Here is a 14,390-nt window from a genome sequence, read left to right as displayed (position 1 = left end):
CCAGTAAAGAAAGAATGTTCATAAATTCATCCAAGGACGTACACAATCTTCAGTTCAATCAGAACATTTGTTGCATTTAAACTTTTAGGCAGTTGGGGTTGTTGAAATAAGATTGAACCGTGATAAAACAGTAGATAAAATATATTTATTGCACATAAAGAAAATACTCAGTGGTAGAAGCTTTAACTAGATTAATATTAAACCTTACGAGGAAACAGGGTATGGCACTCTGAGAACCAGCGACCATAATGTTTTTTTTTTTCAGCATAGTTACTTCTGAAAACTGTTAAGTACAAAACACTTTAGAGGCCGATCCTAAAATCCTTGTCTGCAAGTAAACAGTTTATAAAAACATTGAAATGTCTCAAAATCATTCCAAGAATAGCATTATTATGAATATGGTGTCACTTTTGTGGTCGCCTACTTTTGGACTGTACGCTTAAATAATTTAACGAGCTGGTCTAGGATTCACAAGGACATAATACTGTAATTTACGTAATTTTCATTTTATGACTTAGTGGGTGTTCATACATGATCTGCAGTTGTAAACTCTTATTTTCCCATGATTAAATCAGTGAAGGTGTATTGTCAATAGTTAAATCAGCTGACGGAGCATTGGAGTCAAGATTCTCTTGCGATTTCCTCTTGTTTCGCTCACATTTTCGACACGTCAATGTTCTAAGCCAACAGGTTTTATGGTAGACCCAAGAACATTCTGAACAGACGTGAACATTGCTGTAGAATGGGAAGATAACGTTGTCTTTGTCATCACATAACTCACATATGTAACCTTGGCCACTGCAAATCTGAAAATCATAAAAATATGTTAGTTGTAAGGTAGAATTATTGTCAACGTAGAGCAAGAGAATGCTAGGCCCTAATTTTTCAATCATAAAATATCAACTGACTGATCTAGGCATCTACTAGATTAACCAGAAAACATCAACTGACCAAGTAGGCTACTGCCACAGAGCATAGAATATAGTCGCACTCCTATACCTACAGCTATACCAGTAGTGAGGCCGATTTCCACCATCTTGGTAAGAGAGTTGGGCTCAGAACTTTGAAAACACGGCGTCATTACCACTGTGTTATTCTATGCTACTTTATGAATTAGATGAAGCTACCGCTCTGAGGATACATATAGAACTATCCCCCCTTCGATATTGACCTAGGACTCTGCCCTGCGGGCTTTCAAAGTTCTGAGCTGAGTTTTAAAAGTAAATATTGATTGGTGGTTTCCATGGTAACAAAACAATATAATGGTTTAAATGTAAATGTAGACCGGATCGGCCGCCATCTTGGTACAAGAAGTCTGCTTCACAGACAGCAAGTGACGTCTCTATACTTAATCTATGCTCTGTGGCTACTGCTAGTCAGTGACCTAACATCCACTGAATGTAGGCTCCTACTACTTAATCAGAAAACATCCAGTAGTCACCTAGGATAGTAGTCAATAAAAGAACATCAACTGAATGTTTAGTGGAATGAACGTGTCCTTAATGTTTGCTAGAATGAGCCTTATAAAATGTTATATCGTATGAGTAAGGTGAGGAAGCAGCTTTTCTTACATTATTAACCTACTTTCTCTGTTTGACAATACGTGCGTTATGTAGTAAAACATTGAATGTGTTGAGACTATTAGATTTTAAAAGCCAAAAGTAAAAGAATTTATATATTAATATGTGATCTTGCTTAACGCTATCAATGAATTCACTAGTTATTGAAGAAATCATAAAAAAATAGGAATGATAAATACGTTATTTTAATCAAGCTGCATAACAGCCGAAACTTTACACTTACCGCACAATTTTTAGTAATGTGTTCCGTGAATTCGTTGGTTATTGTTTTCATTTGTCCCAGCAATGTTCCAGAATTTAGTTCTGTAAAATCTCGAAGGCTAAATATATCAGTTGGCTCCAATAAATGAGACCTATTTCCAAACAGTTTCCACAGAACTTTTTTTTCCTCTCTTGCCTCACGGCATCGGACCAAATATACTTTGAGGAGAGACAGCTCTTCCCGCAACCGCTGAAAAAAAAAAATCCTTGTAAATGAATTTTAATGTGTACATAAACAACTTTTTTATTAAAATGAAATTTATGTTAAATACTTAAGTCACACAGTTAAAAACACAATGCCAGATCGTTTCCAAACCCAGATGCCATTTGTCATTGGGCTATGAATTAATGATGCTACCTAACAAAAATGTGGACATTGGATAGTAACAAGACCAGGGTTTGGATTGTTCCCTTTCAAAACGTAAAAAATGTCACTGGCATAAAAAAACAAAAAATAAAACGTTTCACTTAGTTATGAATCACCAGCCTAGACTTAGGTTATATGAATCAAGTTAGATTTCTTAGTGGATCCTTCATTCCTTCATTCATGTTCACCTTACAACGGACACGCACATTGCTGATTTCAAAGTAAACATATCAATACTAAATGAATGAATCACTGACAATAGTGATTTGTTGATGAGTTCAAGAAACACAAAAGAGATAAGTAACAGTGAAAAAGAGAGTCCAACCTTGATCTCGGCGAGCTCCTTGACGAACCCAAACAGGCGAAGATCAGGCCGCAGGAGTGGTCTGTTCCTGGTGTATCGCAGCAGCTGGTACGTCGCACGACACACTAAATAAGGCTTGAAGTCCCAGTTGCATACGACACGTGCCGGGATCATAGAGGAGTTGTTCCAGTGGCACGACGTGCAGTAGTACAAGCCAGTGTAGTCACACAACCTCGGGGCCAACCAGCTGTTCTCTGTCAAACAGTAGAATTAACAGTAGGCAGCAGACTTCTTTGAAGTCGGTTTCAAAGCTTTGTTGTAAGTTGTTAGTGATTAATAATGATAAGGTTAAGATTAATGTATTAATAAATAAGGTAATTACATATAAATACCCCCGCCGCAGCAAACCTGCAGACTAAGCGAATTTCCATTTGCCTGATTAGGTTTACACTAAAATGTCTCCTTAAAAATATCACTTTTATTCCCTATTTAAATAGAATCAGTTTAACACATACGTAGGTTTGCTGCAACAGGGAGGGTAAAACTGTTTTTTATGTAAAATGTTAATAGTTAGTAAGAAATAAAAACATTTTCCAAATTTGGGCAAAATATGTTAATAAACAAGCAAATTACAACAGTTTACTTATTCTCCATAAGAATAACATGGGAATTTTAAATTAACAATTTTTTGGAATTTTCTCCGTAACCATTAGGCGCATTATAACGCTTCAATATACTAAATTATTTGTTTTTTTAAGCTCTACAAAATAGTTTGGAAAGAAATTGCAAAATTTTATGTTTTTTGGGTCAAAAATTGGAAAAACCCATTTTTACCCCATAAAAGCCCCCATAAACCCCCGTTCCTATGGTCTGATCATGCTGGTTTGCGAACTCGTTCGAATAAACGTAGGTTTACACGTTTGTACCGAATTTCATCAAAATCGGATCATTTTTGCTCGAGTTATCGCGCTAACGGACACATATATATATCTATATATATAATTCTGTAAGACCAAATTTTTACCAGAAAATTGTGGACGTCTGGTAAGTCGCAGAAAAGTGGGAGAGGTCTTAAATTAAAGGTCTTGACCCCAGGGACTCGGGAAAAATAGCAGAATTCCCATAAATTTACCAGAAAACGAGATATAACGTAAAATACCCACCATAAGAAATGCATGGGGACTGAAAAACGTCTGCATTCTATCAGCTGTTACTTATTTATTTGCAATGTTTACATTTATTCCGAAAGTCAATGTTGGTAAATAATGTTTCAAAATGAATTGTGTTTAAATTGTTTTGTTTTCCGTTTTTATATTGAGTGAAGTAACTAGAACAGGGTAGGGGAAGACCTGCAAGACGTGGAGAGTGTCCAGGAATTCAACAGACTTAAGAAATGCAAACGAGAACGTCATGTAGGGCCTGGCCTAGCTGTGAAAGAAATCCAGAAGCCGTTTTACAACCTGTCTTTAGAAGAACGCTGGAAAATGAGTTGAGTTGTTTCTCACAATCTAGGTCCTCTTAAAGCACTTGCATGCATTGTGGCGCATTTCACTTCGCAGAGAAGGCCACCAATGGACATTTCAACGCATTTTGCCACAATGGACATGCCACAGCCACAAGTAGGCCTAAATGACGAACTAACTGTTTTTCCATGATTCGAACTTCATAAAAAACATAGGTAATACAACAGTGCAATGGCTATTGCGTCGCTTTCCGCTACAAAAAAAGAGATTCCGGGAAATGGGCCTTACTGTCTTAAAATTCAGGGACAAATTCATAGATACTTTTGACTTACCACCGCCAAATGGGGAGTTGCCTTCATAAAAATTAATGATAATTTTAACCTTTACATTTGGTTCTCAAAATGGAATCTAACAGAATTCGTAAGATTACAAAACAAATCTTCAATTTTAAACTAGAAAAGATGTGCAATGTTTGGCTGTATGTTTCAGCTCTGATTCGTCACTCCGGGCTCAGGCCAACCGTGTGCACGTTTCCATTTGTAATATGTTGTGTTATTCATTATTTTACAATTGTAGGCTATTTCATTGACACAATAGAAGCAACTAATATACGACTCCAACGGAAGGAGAACCAAGATATAAAACAAGAAACACTGTTAATTTTAAGTAACATAAAATTGATAATTTTAGAAACATATTAGAACATTTTTCTTTTTATATAGGCTATGGTTTTTTATTGTAGTCTAAATTAGGGGCTATGGCCCCTACAGGCCACTAGTATATATATAAATATATATATATATATAAATATATATATATATATATGAATTTGAACGGATGGTGTTTTTGGCCTCTAGGGACCTCAAAACGAAAAAAAAAATCGGTCCCGGGTCCAGGTCTTACCATGAGTACTACGGTAATAGCTTATTCCCTATATGGGAAATTCGCTAAAATAGGTAAAAGTATGGACAAAAGAAACAAAAATTTTGTAAAAAATAATCTTTAAAAACAATAGCTTTTACTAAAAAAACGACCCTTGGCACAGTACAATGGTGACATTTACAAGAGTGGCAACCAATGCATTCCAGACAACTGATTTAATATTTTCCTTCTAATTTACTTTTTTTGTTGTTCTAATTTATTTGTTTAACAAGTAGCTTAGAAATATATAAAACTGTAGCCCACTGAACTTCTTTGAGTGTTACATTTTGAATTTATTACGTTTCTATTGTGTTAATTGATCAAACTCTTTTAACTCAACTGAACAGGTCCCTGCAACAATAAAAACACTAGAAACTACCCTATATTTCTTGTGCGTCACACATGACTTACTGAATGATATCGGCAGTTTACACTCGGCACACTGATAGTTCTGTGCGGCCAGTCCTACCTCTGGACAGATGCTCGTCTCATACTTGGGCTTCTCTGAGGCCACAAGTTGGGGACAAGGCCTAACAATCTGTTCAACACATTTGTCGTGGCATCTGTATCTGCAGTCTGGAACAATATAGATTGAACTAGCCGATTTACCGGTATTCTGTCGGTGGACCAAAGATTCGATTCTCGAATCTTGTTAATTTCAAATCTGAATCTTCCGTAAATATACATTCACTATAAAAAGTTTTAGTTAAATTGGCTAACAATTTTTAGAACTATAAAACTCCTTGTAAATAAACGAACATAATGATAATAGTTGAAAACCACGGAAAATCCCCAAATGATACAATTTTTACCCATATTTCCCGGTTTTTTCACAGCGGTTAAAATTCACGCATAATTCTAGATTTTCCCGGAATTCCCAGTCGCTGAGAACCCTGAATGTTCCGTACACACCCTGTCAATCTTGTCAAGGTGTTGTTTTACCTTGATGCATTTGTTTTGTCTCTTGTTTTTGAGCTCTTAAATCCGGCAGGGTATCCCATCCTCGGGAGGAGAATCCACAATCATCCAACTTATGGAAAATCAATTATTGCCGAGGTGGACAAGAAAGTGATAACGTTTTACCAAAACATTTCGCAGTCAACTTATCCCCTGAAGAAGTGGTAAAGATAACATAAGGGGGTACAAAATCAAGTGTATTGAAATTTTCAAGTAATTTTTCAATAAATTGTACAACAAAGAACACTTTTTTAATTTCAACAGCCAAACCGGTCTGATGTCTCAAGATCGTTGCAGATGTCAGAAACCCTGACCATACCCAAAACAAGCCTCAAGGATGTTTCATCCGATAGTAACCCAGACACCCACTCAATTATTTCTCCCCAGGTAAAATATCCCGAATATCCCAAACAAATCCCAGGTGTCCACCGTCGATGTGTGGACCAACGATAATGGTAAGAATCCCTGAGGATTATTTGTTTACAAACCGTAGATATGAGGAAGACATCAGTGCAAGTTCCGATTCCCAAAAAGGCCACAGTATTTCTGTAATGACTTTTACTCTGAGACGCCCGAAACTGGTTGACGACATCCAGCAAAAACAAAACCGACACTGACCTTACCCAACTCCCACAGCTGCACACGATGACCACTCAGCACGAGTTGCATGTGCACTAGTCTCAAAGTCGATGGTGCTACCTCATTTGCATAATTTGTGGGGCCAGATTACTCTACTCGTAGGCCTATGATTGGAATTTCTTCCATTTGTTTTGATTTTCTGCTTAAATTTCGTTGTTATTTTGTCACCAGCATGACAACCCATAAGCCCCATGTTATTTTTTTTTATTTTTTATTCATTTTTGTGCTGATTTTTTAGCCTATTTTAATTTATAAAGGGTTTCTACACATTTACAGGAAAATATCTTTCTAACACGAGCTGAGAAAACATGTTTTCAAGAAACATGCTTGCCCATTAATATATAGATTTGTCCTATTCCTACTTAACTTATAATCACAAACTTATATTTATCTATGAATACAAATTTGATTTTGATTTGCCAGCCTACCTGAGCACTGATACCAACACTGCAAAATATTCCATATCGCGCTGCAGCATGTATCACAGTAACGTTTTGTTGTGGATGTCCGGTGATATCTCAACTCCAAGTGATGGCCTAAAACTATCCTGGACTTGGCTGGTTCGGTGGCCACCGGTTCTGTTACCTCTTTGGCCTCTTCAACTGTCAACAACTGGTACCTAAGTTCAATCAGTCTTCTCACCAACCACTTTCGTTCGTTAGAACACACGGCGCTGTCTAATATCAGCTTCTTGCATTCGCATGCTGCTTCTGTCAATTCGTCTTTTGTCAGGGAATGAAGCTTTCCCTGAAACAATCACAGTTAGACTAAATGAATTGAATTTAGAGATCTTTTAAATTTGGTGTGTAGGGCCTGATGGTAAAAATATTAAGAGAAGAAAAATTACCGTTTCATACAATTTTAAAAGGCCCGCCCAAAAGCAGCTAGTAAAACAGCTGTGGCGGGGTCATTAGTTCTCCTAGCGGCCACGCACTGCACTAGCGTAAAAACAGCCAAGACATGGTACAGTCCGTTGAGCGCCCGGCAAGCACTAGGCCCATCTCTCTCTAGTAGAGTGGAGTGTAAGGCGAAAAGCCTAGACTCATAAACGTAGGCGTAACGATAGACCAAGGCGGGATATGGATTTGTTGCTAGCGTCAGCGGGTGGGACAGGTTCAATTCCCGGCACCTCCACAAATTTTTAATGGGTTTGGACTGCTTTCCCTAAAAACGTTTGAAAATTGACTTAGTTAAAAAAATGCCACTGGCGTTGAGAAAAAGTCCTTAACCATGGGTAACCGAGTAAATTCTAACTCTAGGCGTTAGCCCCGGGGGACCTGGACTCATAAACTCCCGAAACATAAGGACCAGGGCGGAATAGGCCTTGAAATCGAACACGGGGTAGAAAGCCTCTGAGTAATAGAATAAATTTATTCCAACGTTAGGTGTTAGGCCAGGGCGAAATAGCCTCTGAACTCGTAAATGTAGCAAAACGTTAGCCTAGGGCAGAAGTCCCTGGAAATCGAATATCGAATTTAGTTTAACTTTAAATATCATGGATTTTAATTTTTAACATTAATTTTAGTGAGTCTTTGAGTACTAAGGTTTACAGGGTACAGGGAAGATATTGAGGTGTATTTTTGTACTGCAATGTTGATAGCTTAGTATGAAATAAACAAAATTTCAAAATTTGGTTAAAATATATCCATAAACAAGCAAACTAGGCTACAACAGTTTATATTTTTATTCTCCATAAGAATAACATAGGAATTTTAAATAAAAATTTCTTTTTATGATCTCCGGAACCGTTGGGCATACAACAACGCTTCAAAAGCTCTACAAAATTGTTTGGATATAAATTATGAAATTTTGTGTTTTAGGGTCAAACATGAGGAAAAACAATTTTTACTCCATTAAAACCTTCCCCCCCATAAACCCCCGTTCCCTTAGTCCAATTATGCTGGTTCGAGAACTCGTTCCAATAAACGTAGGTTTACAAGTTTGTACCAAATTTCATCAAAATCGGATCATTTTTGCTCGAGTTATCGCGCTATTCGACACGGAAATGCTCTTGTATATATCCGCGATCACGGAAAAACCGTTCGATTTTCTGACTTTGTGATTGATCTCTCAAGCTTGTAGACTCTACTCGACTCGAAAAACACATTGGTTCTAAATAAGTTCCTACTGTAGCACCTTCACACAGTCCACGAGGACAGTTGATTGCAACCTGCATGACTGATGACTATTCTTTTATTTAGGTTGGTAGAGAATTTATATAGATCGGTCAAGTAATAGTGTCAGTTTAGCTGTTGTAAACTACTTGTCCTAATTTTCGTCATAGAACATCGTAGGCCTATAGTAATCTTACTAATTTTAAAAGTGAAAGTTTGTGTGTTTGTTTGTTTGTTTGTGTGTTTGAAGTTCAATCACGCATAAACCACTGGACAGATTGGGCTGAAATTAGGCATGATGATAGCTTACATTCCCGATTAACATATAGGCATATTCTTATCTCAAAAATCCTTTCGGGCTCCGTCCCAGTGGCTCTGTAATTCCCCATGTTAACCTTATGAGTATCCTAAAGGGAATTAAAGAATTTAGTCAGCTGTTTCAACTAAAAAAGTTGGTTCTATGATATGGAAAAGCATTAAAAAGTTATAATATAAGATTTACAGATAACAACAAGATAAGATTTACAACAGGGTGCAGCACTATATTTTTTTTGCATTTATGAAAACAGCTAATTTGAACTAAGCAGCAACAAAAAACTGTGATTCACAATGAGAACTGTCAAAGTAGGATTGTTTCCAGTTATGTTTGTTTTTCATTTCATGAATAGTTTGTGATATTTTGCGAATTGTTGATAATTTATTTTTCTCTATTGTTTAGGTGAAGTGGTAGAACATGGCTATGGTAGATGTGTAATACTAAAAAAAAATACTGTAAATACTGTGTGTGTAGAATACTGTAAATTTAAAAAAGCAAATTTTATCAAATTATGTCCTCCCTTATTGCAAACACAAAGCTTGAGTATAACTGCAATAAGCATTTTATACTTATATTCCAACCCCGTACGAAGGACGGGTACTCTGCTAGTTCTCATATAATATTGTTAAGATAGGGGGCTCGTGAGTGGGTGAGCCTGTAGCACAATCGCGGGCCGGTGTCCCAGGAAAATTTCCCAAAAAATCCTGGTCAAGGCTCATGGGCCCCCCTCCCCCGCTATCGGCGCCACTGGTTACGGGTCTGATATTAGGAATCTAACGGTTTATTAAGAACTTTATCCAATGCTACTAGTTTTATGCAAGTAGCTAATTTATAATCTTACCTTGCATCAAAGGTGTCAAGTGAACCATATAATTGGGGGGTCCAGGACACCATCTTATCAGGGGGTCAGAAGAAATGCATTTTTATTTAGATTTGTTGTTAGACCGTAGTCGGTTACGAAAATAAACTGTATTGTTTTTTATTGCAATCGTTTTTATTGTAACTTTTATGTTAGGGGTTTTTTCTCCCCTCCCCCGTGTGACGCCTATTCCTTGCATAGCTCAACCAAATAAGGTATGTTGACTAAACATAATCACCTAGGACTAGGTATGATCACAGCAATGCACTTTATACAGTGGCATTTGCCATTAGTATCCTAGTATAGCAGAAGTAAATAGTAATGGTAAGTTATCGCAATCTTACCTCAGTCAATGTTAGGTAGTTTTCAGCACCAATCAAACTAGCCGGAACAGAGAGGCTGTCCTCAGACTCCGATTCATCCCCGTGATCTGTGAGCTTTCCCGAGCTGGGAGACGATGAAACTGAAGTGGAGGGTAATACACTCTTTTCGTTTTCTTTATTCATCACAAATAAGATTGTAACACTTTATCGTGCTGTGACACCACTTAATCAAACTGATTTTGTTTTTCTCCCTTGAAATGGAATTGGAGCCAATGATATCCAACACAATTTTGAGACATGGAATCCTGAAATTAAAAGTTCATATATCGGTCAACAATTTAATGAAAGTAACTTAGTTACCAAACACTATTAAATGCAATGTTAAGGTTTTAAGATTAGAACTACCCATCTAAATACGATGATTGGAGTCATTCAATAAGTAACGAGACAAATTATTACCGGTATTGCTCAAAAACGGTCTTTTGATTCAGTAGATAACTTTCAGCACAAACAGTTGGCAACCTTGTGAGGACAACTGAATTGCTGTTCGAACATATTTTGTAAACATCCATTCAAAGTTGGGACTTGGATTTTGGAATCTTAGATTCACGAGTTAATTCGGGACAATAGGCGTACCTATCACCGCTGAACGGTTAGCCTAAGTGAATAATTAAATGTAAGTGTTGGAAATGTCCATTTCGACTTCTCCCATTAAAAAAATCAAGAATCAGCCATCTGACGGTAAAGTCACGCTCACAGTATTCTGGGATTTTCAAGACACAATTTATTGTGATTTCGTGGAGGCCAAAGAACAATCAACAGCCAGTACTATAGTGACATGGTGGAAAAAAAGATAAGACCTGCAATTCGAACGAAACGCTGTGGGCTCTTGACTGAAGGTGTGATTTTGCTTCATGGCACTAGTGACAAAAGAAATACCCCCGCCGCAGCAAACCTGCAGACTAAGCGAATTTCCATTTGCCTGATTAGATTTACACTAAAATGTCTCCTTATAAATATCACATTTATTTCCTACTAGCTGGCCCGACAAACGTTGTCCTGTCCTAATGTGGTTTTATGTCAAATGCTCACCGTTCATTTTTAAGATGAGCTCGTTCGCATGGCTCAATCACGTCCTGGTTGAAGTTTGTTCGCTACGCTCACTCACCTTTAGGTTGGAGCTCGTTCGCTGCGCTCACTTGCCTGCAGGTTAGCTCGTTCGCTACTCTAACTCGCCTCCATGTTGAAGTTCTTTCGCTACGCTCACTCACCTTTTCGTTGCAAATTAGCTGTTGTCATAAATTTAAAAAATAATACACTAGTGCTGCACCCTGTTGGTAAATCTATTAACTTTTTATGCTATTGAACATCACAGAATCAAATAGTTTAGTTGAACCAGCTGTTAAAGATTCTTTAATTCCATTTAAATATGAGTACTCATAAGGTTAACATGGGAAACTCCAGAGCAACTGGGGTGGAGCCCTTTTGACGGATCTGCACCAAACTTCACACAAACCATCCTTGAATAATACTTAATAATGCCTGAAAGTTTCATTACAATCTGTCGAGCGGTTTCGGAGTCCATAAAGGACAAACAAACAAACAACCAAACAAACATACATACATTGGATTTTATATATATAAGTTTAAATAGAATTAGTTTAAATGAGTAATTAGGTTTGTTACAACAGGGAGGGTAAAAAATTGTTTTTTGTTGTAAAATGTTAAATAGTTTAGTAAGAAATTAATGTATTTTCCAAATATGTTCATAAACAAGCAAACTAAAACAGTTTATTACTTATTCTCCATAAGAATAACATGGAGATTTTAAATTTAAAATTTTTTGGATTTTATCCGTGAACATTAGGTGCAATATAACGCTTCAATATACTGAATTATTTTTTCTTTAACTCTATAAAATGGTGAGGAAAGAAGTTTTGTGAAATATTGTGTTTTTAGAGTTAAAAATGGGAAACCCCTACTTTTACCCCATAAACACCCGTTACCATAGTCCGATCATACTGGTTTGCGGTCTTGTTCAAATAAATGTTGGTTTACACGTTTATACCAAATTTCATCAAAATCGGATCATTTTTGCTCGAGTTATCGTGCTAACGGACATGAATTAGAACGGATGGTGTTTTTGGCCTCTAGGGACCTCAAAACGGAAAAGTAATTGGTCCCGGGTCCAGGTCTTACCATGAGTACTACGGTAATAGCTTATTCCCTATAATGGGAAGTTCGCCAAAACCTCAGAATCTGGGATGGGAGATCCCTCCACATTCCCCCTAAAGCCCCAACCTCGTCCCATTGGACTTCCATCGGTTTGTACCCCTTGATTGATTAATTGATTCTGTAGGGACGGAACTTGTCCTATAGCACGTCAGCCACTGATGATGGGCTTTTTGCGCACCCCACATGGTACTGGTACATCAGAGTTTGTCGAACCTGAGTTGCTTAATGAACTTCAACATCCTATCTATGAGCTCCTCCTGAGGAAGGTGTCTGCCCCTTGTCATTGCTCCAAGAGTACTGTCCCTTACCTCGTCCAGAGCTGTGCAGTCATAGAGTGGGTGATCTACAGTCTCCAAACAACATCCAACAGACATCCAAAGGTTTTCGCACTGGAGTCTGTAGGCAGTCCTCCTCGCAAGTGACCTTCACATACAGGTCAATTGGAGTGAGGTTGAGAAGGCAGTCCAGTGAGGCTCTCGGACAGCTGCTCATTGCGCCCGTGATGATGAGACAGGCGAGTCTTTGGACGGCAGCCAGATATCTCACCGCCGACACCGAGTCCATCTTGGGCCACCCCACAAGTGAGCTGTATGTCAAGGCAGGCCTTACCACGGAGACAAACAGCCAGTGTATGAGCCCCGGCTTGAGCCCCCAGGTTCCTCCCACCATCCGCCTCCATACCATGAGTGACCACTTACCTCGACCTTTTGAAGTTTTGGTCCCCATTTCAGCTTTCGGTTCAATACCACACCCAGGTAAGTTACTTTACCTAATTCTGCATTTCAAGCACTGTGTCTTGTAGTCTCAGAGGTCCTATGCCATTCAGTTCGTGCCTCTTGGTGCAGGGAATAACCGCCACTTTGGAGGGGTTGATAGAAAGGCCTACCACTGTGCACCACTGTCTAACTGACCTCAAAGCTGTGTTCATGAGGTCGTAGACCGTGTTGTTGGATTTACCCATAACCAGTATCACAATGTCATCAGCGTATCCTTGAACGAATACACCACTGTCACTGAGAGATCTAATTAAGTCGTCCACAAAAACGTTCCAGAGAAGAGGAGAGAGTACTCCACCCTTGTGTGGTCTAGGCCTCTAGAACCTCATTGTGTAGTTACCTTCCTCTTCCTAAGAACAGATTCTACCCCTATATGTGTTTGGACCCCTTAAACATGGTTTAACTTACGAGAGTTACATTTTCGGTCCAATGAAGAGATAAAAGTCAGGTGCAAAAGTGGTTTCGATATCAACCTAAAGAATTTTATGCCAAGGGTATTTACAAATTAGCAAAAAAAAAGATGGAACAAGTGTAAGTTTATAACTTAAAGTGTTGCTGGGGACTACCCTAGACCTAAGCTGAAAAGTAGGCTAACCAAAGTTTTGTACGGATTCAATAAACCGTTCGCATACCACTGGCCTTGAAACTAACTCAGGCCTAATAGCCTAATGGCTGAATAGGCCTAGGTACAACATGACAATAATATGATTACTTTTTTGGATTTAATAAATTAATGGTGAAATTGATAAAACAATATTACAAATTTCAAACAATATAACCATATTAACTTACGAAATTAAATTGCAGTAATAAGATACAAAAAAAATCAGACAAAAAAATACACAGATTTATGTTGATCTAGATGGAGAGGTGACACTCGTCTCGTGACAGTTGTGACAACCAAACAACCAAACAAAACTTTGGCCACTTTGGCCACTGACTGACTACTGACCTGACTGACAGTGACAGTGACAGCTGACAGCAGTGACAGCTCGAGCCCAGCTTCTTGAATTCTTGGATTCTTCTTTTTTTCTTGTTTGCTTACAAAAAGCTGGCTTGGCTAAACTGCCATGTAGTGTCACTATTTCAACTTATATCACATAACTGTACCATACATTTTTCCCCGGATTTTCTTGAAATGTTAAATTAGGCAATGTTATTTTTTTATAAATTGAGGTTACTGATGTTAATTACTTTTTAGTTGGTGTATTTTAGACGTTTTGCTGGTTGGATGGATTGTTTAAGGTTAGAATTAAAAGTTCAAGTTCCATCTTG

At 37.9% G+C, this 14,390-nt stretch overlaps 1 protein-coding gene across 2 annotated transcripts; it reads right to left on the bottom strand.

Annotated features, from left to right (window-relative positions):
• Positions 1–123: 123 nt before the first annotated feature.
• LOC128995412 (differentially expressed in FDCP 8 homolog) lies at positions 124–14,029 on the bottom strand. 2 transcript variants are annotated; one of them, XM_054420422.1, is made up of 7 exons: positions 13,908–14,029; positions 10,126–10,409; positions 6,921–7,239; positions 5,308–5,472; positions 2,534–2,766; positions 1,804–2,031; positions 124–806 (listed from the first exon to the last, which is right to left on the bottom strand). In XM_054420422.1, exons 2-7 carry the CDS (start codon positions 10,285–10,287, stop codon positions 567–569), a joined length of 1,347 nt encoding a protein of 448 aa, XP_054276397.1. In that variant the 5' UTR covers positions 10,288–10,409; positions 13,908–14,029; the 3' UTR covers positions 124–566. The 2 variants fall into 2 exon arrangements, with proteins under 2 accessions (XP_054276397.1, XP_054276398.1); XM_054420423.1 differs by lacking the exon at positions 13,908–14,029 and adding an exon at positions 13,109–13,794.
• Positions 14,030–14,390: the final 361 nt, after the last annotated feature.

This window comes from Macrosteles quadrilineatus, unplaced genomic scaffold (genome assembly GCF_028750875.1).
Source record: "Macrosteles quadrilineatus isolate MER2022 unplaced genomic scaffold, UCM_ALF_1.0 Scaffold_5__1_contigs__length_97177068, whole genome shotgun sequence".
NCBI lineage: Eukaryota > Metazoa > Arthropoda > Insecta > Hemiptera > Cicadellidae > Macrosteles > Macrosteles quadrilineatus.
The sequence above is the reverse complement of the archived record's forward strand: the minus strand, read 5'-3'. Positions and strand labels throughout refer to the sequence as shown.